The sequence below is a fragment of the Littorina saxatilis genome, linkage group LG4 (genome assembly GCF_037325665.1).
Source record: "Littorina saxatilis isolate snail1 linkage group LG4, US_GU_Lsax_2.0, whole genome shotgun sequence".
NCBI lineage: Eukaryota > Metazoa > Mollusca > Gastropoda > Littorinimorpha > Littorinidae > Littorina > Littorina saxatilis.
In genome coordinates this window covers 47,747,245-47,758,620 of record NC_090248.1, presented here as the reverse complement: position 1 = coordinate 47,758,620, position 11,376 = coordinate 47,747,245, and the positions used below count along the sequence as shown (strand labels likewise).

Here is an 11,376-nt window from a genome sequence, read left to right as displayed (position 1 = left end):
TGTGTGTGAGTGCGTGCGTGCGTGCGTGCGTGTGTGCATGCGTGCGTGCGTGCGTGCGTGCGCGCGTGTGGGTCTGTGTCTGTGTGTGAGTGCGGGTGTGTGTGTGTGTGTTTGTATGTGTGTGTGTGTGAGCGTGTGTGTGTGTGTGTTTGTATGTGTGTGTGTGTGTGTGTGTGTGTGTGTCCATGTGTGAGTTGGGGGGCGGATTGAGTTGTGACTATAAAGTGGAGAAACAGGTCTGCAAACCAGGGAGAAGGGAGTGTTTGAAATAGGTGTGGGGGGGGGGGGGGAGTTTGGAGCTAGAGAAAGAGTAGTTGCAACGTGTACTGAGGATAGGAGGTGTTTTCATCGACTGGAAAAATAAGGGAGCAGAGTTCCAAAGCAGGGTATGTCGGGGAGGGTTGGGAGTGGGTGGGCGGTTGGAGTAAATGTGTGTGTTTGTGCATGTGTGGGGGGAGTGGGTGGGCGGTTGGAGTAAATGTATGTGTCTGTGCATGTGTGGGGGGAGTGGGTGGGCGGTTGGAGTAAATGTGTGTGTTTGTGCATGTGATGGGGGAGTGGGTGGGCGGTTGGAGTAAATGTGTGTGTTTGTGCATCTGTGGGGGGAGTGGGTGGGCGGTTGGAGTAAATGTGTGTGTTTGTGCATGTGATGGGGGAGAGGGTGGGCGGTTGGAGTAAATGTGTGTGTTTGTGCATGTGTGGGGGGAGTGGGTGGGCGGTTGGAGTAAATGTATGTGTTTGTGCATGTGTGGGGGGAGTGGGTGGGCGGTTGGAGTAAATGTATGTGTTTGTGCATGTGTGGGGGGAAGTGGGTGGGCGGTTGGAGTAAATGTGTGTGTTTGTGCATGTGATGGGGGAGTGGGTGGGCGGTTGGAGTAAATGTGTGTGTTTGTGCATGTGATGGGGGAGTGGGTGGGCGGTTGGAGTAAATGTGTGTGTTTGTGCATGTGATGGGGGAGTGGGTGGGCAGTTGGAGTAAATGTGTGTGTTTGTGCATGTGATGGGGGAGTGGGTGGGCAGTTGGAGTAAATGTGTGTGTTTGTGCATGTGATGGGGGAGTGGGTGGGCGGTTGGAGTAAATGTGTGTGTTTGTGCATGTGATGGGGGAGTGGGTGGGCGGTTGGAGTAAATGTGTGTGTTTGTGCATGTGATGGGGGAGTGGGTGGGCAGTTGGAGTAAATGTGTGTGTTTGTGCATGTGGTGGGGGAGTGGGTGGGCGGTTGGAGTAAATGTGTGTGTTTGTGCATGTGATGGGGGAGTGGGTGGGCGGTTGGAGTAAATGTGTGTGTTTGTGCATGTGTGGGGGGAGTGGGTGGGCGGTTGGAGTAAATGTATGTGTTTGTGCATGTGTGGGGGGAGTGGGTGGGCGGTTGGAGTAAATGTGTGTGTTTGTGCATGTGATGGGGGAGTGGGTGGGCGGTTGGAGTAAATGTGTGTGTTTGTGCATGTGTGGGGGGAGTGGGTGGGCGGTTGGAGTAAATGTGTGTTTGTGCATGTGATGGGGGAGTGGGTGGGCGGTTGGAGTAAATGTGTGTGTTTGTGCATGTGATGGGGGAGTGGGTGGGCGGTTGGAGTAAATGTGTGTGTTTGTGCATGTGATGGGGGAGTGGGTGGGCGGTTGGAGTAAATGTATGTGTTTGTGCATGTGATGGGGGAGTGGGTGGGCGGTTGGAGTAAATGTGTGTGTTTGTGCATGTGATGGGGGAGTGGGTGGGCGGTTGGAGTAAATGTGTGTGTTTGTGCATCTGTGGGGGGAGTGGGTGGGCGGTTGGAGTAAATGTGTCAGTGTGTTTGTGCATGTGATGGGGAGTGGGGTGGAACTGGAGAAAGTATAGTTGTGACGATTACAGAAAATGGGAGGTGGAGGTATTCTAAAGGAACCATATAGGAATAAAAATAAAAAATGCAAAGTTGGCCAGGGGAGGGGGGGAGGGGGGTATAGTCGGGGGTAGGTGGAAGCCGGAGGAGGGGCCGGGGGAGTTGTCGACATACCTGTTCATCGTGTGCTATGCTGTTGTCAGGCGTGCCATCGTTCAGCGGTTCTGCCTGCACAACACACAAACATATGATTGATGTTAATCTGTTGCTGCTGAGAAGCATCAAGTTTGTTCTGTCTGTCTGTCTGTCTATCTGTCTGTCTGTATGTATATCTCCTTCAAATCAAATCGCACATTCCTATCATATTCAAATAATATTGAAACCACGCGCAGGCACACACACACACACACACACACACACACACACACACACTCACACACACTCACACACACACACACACACACACACACACACACAGCGTACTGTCTTGAGTCAATCATTATCTTGTCATACCTGACCAAGCGTTCACCTGCCTCGTTAGCACACGCTAACACCTTTTCTCCTCCGCCTCCCCCCTTCACCCCCCCCCCCCACCTCACCCCCCATTCACACTGTACCTTTTCTCCGATTAAGACCCCTTCAAAACACAACCCCAATCTTCCCCATCCCCCCCCCCCCCTCCCACTCCCCCTCCCGCACACTCCCCATGTTTCTTCTCTTCCAGACGTTAGCCCACTTTATTTTCGCGTGATTGCTGCCAGCCTATCCATTTCATAACGTTCATTAACGAGGTACTTCTACCGGGCCACATCACAGGTAAGGGCCTCTATTCCCGGCAGCTTACATTATGCCAGAAAGCAGACGACCCAAACTGACTTATCTTATCACCTGACATTTGCCGGATCGTGGCGAGGCTAAACGTGTTTTCGTTTTTGTTTTCTTGATCTTTCTTGTTAGCGTTATCTTTTAAGAAATAGAAGGGTTGCGTGTGATGAAGAAACAAACGAAGAGAAGAAAACGTCTTTCAAACTTTCTCATCTGGTACGTTCTGTTCTGTTCTCTTCTTGGCGTTACGCTCACGCAAAATGACGGCGAAAAGAAGAGCACACCAGAGATACAAGAAGACATGAAACAAGACAAGTTTCTTTTGTTCGTTCGTTCCTTCCTTCCTTCGTTTTTCTTGGGAAAGTGAGCTACTCAAAGCAAATGAATGTTCCTGTCAGGGATGGCCAAATCTCAAAATTGTAACTCGCCTACCGGGCGAGTAACTTCAAGAAAGTTACTAGCCCGCCAGAAATTTCTCTGGCTCGGTACATACCACGGTTGATCTGCAGTGTGTATATGGCTTTAAAACTCGATAATACAACCAAAAGAATCGAATTTGACCTGAATTTTCATTAGCAAGCCGGGCGAGTTGCCAGGGGATCTGTTACTCGCCCCTGGCGACCGGGCGGATGATTTGGCCATCCCTGCCTATAATGCAAAGTTTGAGTGTGTTTACGATCGTGGCAAGCTTAACATGTACATTGGCCTTCGCGTTCCACAATTTTAACGTCTCAGATTAAGGAACGGAGAGAGAGAACAAAATATACACAGTGCAAAAGAACATTTGACAACCCATCAATACTCCTGTATCTTTATTAGGAGTAGCTTGGAGCCGCAAATTCCTTCTTCTGTTTTTATATTTAGTCAAGTTTTGACTAAATATTTTAACATCGAGGGGGAATCGAAACGAGGGTATGGTGTATGTGCGTGTGTCTGTGTGTGTGTCTGTGTGTGTGTCTGTGTGTGTGTGTAGAGCGATTCAGACTAAACTACTGGACCGATCTTTATGAAATTTGACATGAGAGTTCCTGGGTATGAAATCCCCGAACGTTTTTTTCATTTTTTTGATAAATGTCTTTGATGACGTCATATCCGGCTTTTCGTGAAAGTTGAGGCGGCACTGTCACGCCCTCATTTTTCAACCAAATTGGTTGAAATTTTGGTCAAGTAATCTTCGACGAAGCCCGGGGTTCGGTATTGCATTTCAGCTTGGTGGCTTAAAAATTAATTTATGACTTTGGTCATTAAAAATCGGAAAATTGTAAAAAAAAATAAAAATTTATAAAACGATCCAAATTTACGTTTATCTTATTCTCCATCATTTGCTGATTCCAAAAACATATAAATATGTTATATTCGGATTAAAAACAAGCTCTGAAAATTAAATATATAAAAATTATTATCAAAATTTTTTTTTCGAAATCAATTTAAAAACACTTTCATCTTATTCCTTGTCGGTTCCTGATTCCAAAAACATATAGATATGATATGTTTGGATTAAAAACACGCTCAGAAAGTTAAAACAAAGAGAGGTACAGAAAAGCGTGCTATCCTTCTTAGCGCAACTACTACCCCGCTCTTCTTGTCAATTTCACTGCCTTTGCCATGAGCGGTGGACTGACGATGCTACGAGTATACGGTCTTGCTGAAAAAGGGCAGCTACTTGACTAAATATTGTATTTTCGCCTTACGCGACTTGTTACCTTTTTCTCTCGGTATTTGCTACCAGAAACCGAATAGTTAGTTTGTGAAATTAATGACATAATTATAGCCAATCCAGAAAAACGTTGTTTTTATGTTTATAACTTGCGGTGATATTTCAAAATCTGTTCAGACTGCACAAGCAAACATTTGCATGCCAAAAATTGAGTTACTTGGGTGCTGGAGCGATGCCTATCAACAGAAACCACGGCGAATGCTCAGAACATGTCTACAAGCTATTTCGGTTCTAAACACAGCAGCGTGGCTACAGGCCATGTTTAAGAGTCATCACTTCAAAATGTACACCCGGGGGGTGTCTTGCGAGCTAAAGATTTGTTTTCTCTTCAGCAGGTGATCGATTTTTTCCCTTGAAGCAGAGGATAAACACTCTCAACTCATAAACACGCCGTTCAAAAAGCTGGCGTCTGTGTTTCCACCACCTGGACAAGAACTAAAAGAGATATCGCGAGACATTATTTTCATAGAACACTGATTCCTATTGTTGAGTGAAGAATCTATTCCCTACCTATCCCTACTCTCCAACCACCTCTACCCTTTCCTACCACACCCCCACACTACCAACCCACGCTACGTTACAAACAAAAAAAAATAATCCCCAAACACATGCTTTCTGTATCGTCAATTCATTTCATTTTTTTCATTACTTTATTGTCCCATCGCTGGGAAATTCGAGTCGCTTCCTCCCAGTGGAAAGCTAGCAGCAACGGAGTCGCGCTACCCAGGTGTCTGCGTGTTTAGGTGTATTCAGTCACCTGCACTTATGGCAGAATGACCAAGGTCTTTTACGTGCCATTGTGATGACACGGGGGTGGGACATGGCTTCCGTCTCTGGGTCTGCACATAAAGTTGACCCGTGTCCGTCCCGGCCCGAATTCGAACCTGCGACCTTCCGATCACAAGTCTAGTGCTCTACCAACTGAGCTACCGGGCCCCCTCCAATTGCAGAGAATCGCAGACACGAAGAGACAACCGACAGAGACAACAGGGAGACAAGTCTCGTCTAACTGCGAACTCTGGTTATCGACCGCCAGACAACATGTAGGCCTATGTGAATAAAAAAAGTCAAGCCAAGTTCAAAAGTTAAAGGCCTGGTCAGCCTCAAATGGTTTACAGAACGATTTAAATCTTCTCACGAAAAAAGCAGTTCTAACCTTATGGAACACATTTGCAATAGCATTTAACAGCATTAAATGACACAGTTAGTTGTAATGGCTATTTAGCTTAGCGTAAACCACACACCAGATTGCGTGGTTTATTTTCCACCTGAGCCATCGTGAACCCGTGTCACACACTTTCCTTTTTTTCACAATTTCGTCGTCAGTTTGTGATTTCAATGCGACTCGCTGTATCTGCAATAGCACGTAATTGTGTACCTCTGAATCTAAAATGCAACAAACGACTGCGAGTCACGCAAAAGACTTATCGGCCGCAGTAGACTTCCAAGAAAGCAGCGACATGCAGAAAGTTCGTCTGCTTGAGAATCACGACCTTGCGTGACCTGCACCTGGCTCCCTTTTTTAAAACTTTCAAAACTTCGAGTTGTACTGATCTTGTCTTGATGAAAAAAGAAATCTTTTATGATTTAAGAATGTCTGTGTTACAAGCTGTCAATTTATTTTTTAGATTTTAAAAGTTAGTTCTAGCACCAAAACGAGGCGTCCGATTGTGGTACAAAACAATCTGGCTAGCCACGCAAAAATTAATTCTTTGAAAAATGCTCGCTCTTTACGGAGGGCACCTAGGATGTTCCCAAGCGGTGAGTGTTTAAACGACAGGGTGCTTGCACTGTGTGTAAAAGCCTGACAGTGTCTGTGACCAGAAACTGATGGTTTACGGGAAGCTGAGTGTGCCTTTAAGCAACCTTTTTTGTTATACATACATTTAAGTCATCTCAGTTTTATTACCGATCTGTATCAAAAATATATATCATAAGCATGTCTATTCAGCTTACCGTGACTGGATGTTCACGTGCAAAACGTGACGTGAGCATAGCTCAGTTTCCCCAAGCTGGTCACTTTGAAAAATATGATAGTTAGATATGGCACAAATTCATGAAATTGTGTAGCAGATGATGAAAACTGCATTTCTAATGCAAATACAAAACGGGTTTGCCTGTATAACTGCTGCTGGCATCAGCATAAGCAACGGTGATGATAACAATTTTAAGGCCTCATGGTTAAACCATTAAGGGCATGTTCCCGCAACGGTGACATTATTCGGCTTGTTGCTAAATAAAGAATTATGAAAACCTCAACAATCGAGCAATAGTGACGTGCACAAAATGCAGTGCCAGTGTCTGAGACTCTAAAACCTAGAGCGCCGATCACTGCACGCTAACTGGGTAGTTCACAGACACACAGAAAGGTCAAGCGGGCAGAGGGGCCACAGGCAAACTATATCATTAGCCGGTAAATTAGGCATGTCGAATTCTTCATTTGCCCCAGTTAACAGGTATGTTGATCAGTGGTAATTACTTAGGAAGGTAAACCCACACAAGAAGCTGAGTATAGGCGTAAAAAAAAAACAGACAGATAGTCACATACATAGACACGCAGGCAGTTAAGATACTCAAGACTCAAAGATGTTAATGTCCTTATAAAAACAAGGACTGCCTCGCATTGTCAGGCGCTTTAAAACACAAAGTACATCTCATTCATAAACAGTTCAAAATTGCACTGAAAACATCCGAGACTTTCTAATAAAATGGAATCACTCACGGAAATAGACACACACATAAATTATATACGCACTCACACACGTACATTCACGCACGCTCGCATGCAAGCACCCACGCACGCACGCACGCACGCACGCACGCACACACAAACACACACACACCACACACACACACACACACACACTTCAAACCTATCGTACTGATCAGTGCACGATAACTACATAGTCCCCAGAAAGACAGAAATGTCAAGCGGTCACGAGGTTCACCATGCCCCTCCTTTCCCCTGATGAAGACATCATTAGCTGGTAATTTAGACACGTTGAAAACTTCGTTAGACCTAGCTAACTGGTTTCTCTCTCGATGCTGATTACGGAGGAGAGTACGCCTACTCTGTATGGATAGAGCTAGCGTTAAAAAAAAAACCGCGGGTTAGGGGGAGTCCCATATTGGTTGGGACGAGAAAGAATTTACCCGATGCTACCCAGCATGTCGTAAGAGGCGACTAACGGTTCTGTTTCTCCTTTTACCCTTGTTAAGTGTTTCTTGTATAGAATATAGTCAATGTTTGTAAAGATTTTAGTCAAGCAGTATGTAAGAAATGTTAAGTCCTTTGTACTGGAAACTTGCATTCTCCCAGTAAGGTCATATATTGTACTACGTTGCAAGCCCCTGGAGCAATTTTTTGATTAGTGCTTTTGTGAACAAGAAACAATTAACAAGTGGCTCTATCCCATCTCCCCCCTTTCCCCTATCCCATCTCCCCCCTTTCCCCGTCGCGATATAACCTTGAATGGTTGAAAACGACGTTAAACACCAAATAAAGAAAGAAAGAAAGCGTTAAAAAGAGAAAGACAGAGACACACAGTCGCGGCAAAAAAAACCTCTGACTCTCTGTGAAATGAATGATTTGATGACGGTGTCTGGAAACCTCAAATCTTGTGGTACTGATCAGTGCACAATTATCCTCCGAAAGCGGCGTTTGGCCGGCTCAATGGCGGGGTAAACACGGTCATATATATATATATATACGTAAAAACCCACTCGTGCGAAAACATGAGTGAACGTGGGAGTTTCAGCCCATGAACGAAGAAGAAGAAGAAGAGAAGTCCACAATTGTAATTACTGGGTAGCTCACAGACTGTCACCACTGTCAAGCATTCGGGAGGCGGAATATGCCCCTCCTTTGTTGAGACAAAGATATCACTAGTTACGCTGAAAACGTTAGATTGGCTTACTGGTCTATCTGTGGATGCTGACTTGGAAGAACGCGCCTACACTTCAGATATAGAGCAGCCGACAGACAGACAGACAGACAGACTGACACATAGATATACACTTAAACATAGACAGCAATGCAGTCGAACGCCAGCAAATACTGCTGCTATCTGTAAATCAGGTCCGAATCAATATAGAGTGGCAGTGTCTTGGTCTCTCAAACTTTTGTGTTCTGGTCTGTGCATGATAACAAGGGTGTCCACTGGCAGACAGAAATGTCAAGCAGTGAACATGTCCCGCCTTCCAAAGACAAAAGGTTTCATTAAACAGAAATGAGGAACGTTGAATTCTTCATGAGGTCGGTCACAAGGAAGGCTAACTCGTGAGGAAAACATTTGCCTTCACTACAAACAGAGCAGTCCTCGTCAAACAGTCAGACATTCACACACGGACGGACGGACGCACGGACGGACGGACGCACGGACGGACGCACGGACGGACGCACGGACGGACGCACGCACGCACGCCACGTACGCACTCACACACACACACACACACACAAACACACACATACACACACACACACACACACACATACACAAACACACACACACACACACACACAAACACACACACACACTTACATTACCGAACCAACACACTGTCACATGTTTGTTCAGAGAAGGCATGTTAAACAAATACATGGCTCATAAGCAGTTCGCAAACCACAAATGAAACATTTATCCGAAGTCGAAAAATAAGAGAAACATTGTGGCCTTGGGAACATAGACCAAAGTGTTGACTCGCTCATTTGGGAAGCTTATGACCTGAGCCCTCACAAATACCTGTCTGTTCTCGCTCTAAGCCTGTCTCAGCCTGCTAGATTACTATGCACGCACAGTGCTGTAATGAAGTGCACGTGCACATACAAGCTCTGATATATTCGACATCGTCACGATACGCATTGTGCCGATACAAGCACAGAGCTGAATCAGCCAAATAGCCTTAACTTATTAACTTATTATTCTTAGCTCATTAACTGTTACATGTACGTAATGTTGTGTTCTGGCAGATCAAAACGAGCACGTGTGCATGCATGAAAGCACTGCACCCATTGTCCCCAGAAAGAGTCTGGAAGTTAAAGCAAAGCATGTTTGCCAATGCAAGCACAGCATCCAATCATGATATAGCATTGCCTGCTTTTTAGATCATTAACGACGGGCGCAGTGGCGTGGTGGTAAGACGTCGGCCTCCTAATCGGGAGGTCGTGAGTTCGAATCCCGGTCGCTGCCGCCCGGTGGGTTAAGAGTGGAGATTTTTCCGATCTCCCAGGTCAACTTATGTGCCGACCTGCTAGTGACTTAACCCCCTTCGTGTGTACACACAAGCACAAGACCAAGTGCGCACGGAAAAGATCCTGTAATCCATGTCGGAGTTCGGTGGGTTATGGAAACACGACAATACCCAGCATGCCTACTCAACAAAAGCGGAGTGAAGCTGACTATGCTCTCTGAGTAAAGTGTGGGGAACCCAAATGGGCAAACGAGCTCACACGTAACCAGAAAATTCTGGAACGCTGAAGAAGAAGAAGAAGAAGATCATTAACTCTGCAATGTAATGTGGTGTTTATGAGAGATCGATACGAGTAAGTATGCACTGCACTCAGTGACTCCAGAAAGAGTCTGGAAGTTAAAGCATGAATGCCGATCAAAGCACAGCACCGAATCAGTGATATAGCATTACCTGCCTCTTAGCTCGTTAACTTTTGCAATGTAATGTGGTCTTCTGAGAGATCGATACGATATTACGAGTGCATGAATTTAATCACTGCACTCAGTGTCTCCAGAAAGAGTTTGGAAGTTAAAGCATTTATGTCCATCTGGTCCCTTTGGAAACTGCATTCCGGTTCTGCGTGTATGCCGATCCAAACGCGGCCACCGAATCAGCGATATAGCCATACCAGCTTCTTAGATCATTAACTCTGCAATGTAATGTGGTTTTTATGAGAGATCGATACGAGTAAGTATGCACTGCACTCAGTGACTCTAGAAAGAGTCTGGAAATTAAAGCATGAATGCCGATCAAAGCACAGCACCGAATCAGTGATATAGCATTACCTACCTCTTGGCTAATTAACTCTGCAATGTAATGTGGTGTCCTGAGATATCGATACGAGTACGTTTATGCATGCTGCGCTCAGTGTGTCCAAAAAGAGCTTGGAAGTTAAACTTAAAGCATTTATGTCCATCAGGTCTCTTTTCAAACTGCATTCCGACTATGCGTGTATGCCGATCCAAGCACAGCTAGCACTGAATCAGTGAAATACGATTACCTTCTTCTTAGCTCATTAACTCTGCCGTGTAGGCCTAATGTGGTATTCTGGGAGATCGATACAAATATGCATGTATAAATGTAATTATCACGAACGAGTCTGCAAGCATGTCATCCGTTTATGCTCCATGGGTCGCTTCAGAAACTGCATTCCAGTGTTGTAAAGAGACAGTGTGTCTCGCACTTGACTAATACGTAGACGCATTTTTCACGAATCTGCGCACCATCATCTTTCATTGCAGAGCTCTGGAAACAATAAATGTCTACCTGCGTGTCGTGATCATTGGTAAACCCCAAAACTTAAGCCTCTCGGCTTAGTCCAAAACCAACGCTAAAAATATACACAATTCGACACGTACAACCACAGGGTGCACGTCCACGTTTTTTAGAGTGATTTGTGACTGTCGATTGTTTACGCCGTTAAATACCGTTAAGCCAAAGAAAAGCATGACGCATTCGATGTACGTAACTTGATAGGTTAATTCAAACACACATGCCAGGATTCACTCGAACATAGTCTCCTCTTAAGACGGAGTACGCCTGTCTATATGGCGGAGTGATTGAAAACGGTCGTACACGTAATCTTCCCATTTAATTTGGATAACAGTCGCCTTCTCTGTAACAAGTGGCTCTATCTGCGAGTGCTAAGCGCAGGGATGCTCAGCAGCAACAATTCCAGCATACTACATAAACATTATCAGTCAATTTCACCAGTGGACCTCATCAGTATATTTCACCAGTGTTTCTCACTAGTAATACCTCACCAGTATACCTCACCAGTATATTAT

At 45.2% G+C, this 11,376-nt stretch overlaps 1 protein-coding gene across 1 annotated transcript in view; it reads right to left on the bottom strand.

The window, feature by feature from the left end:
• Positions 1-11,376, bottom strand: part of LOC138965615 (uncharacterized) — a 45,494-nt gene that overhangs the window by 10,490 nt on the left and 23,628 nt on the right. The window contains exon 2 of the mRNA XM_070337793.1: positions 1,993-2,046. Within this exon, the coding sequence (XP_070193894.1) occupies positions 1,993-2,046 (54 nt within the window). The remainder of the gene's footprint in view (positions 1-1,992; positions 2,047-11,376) is intronic.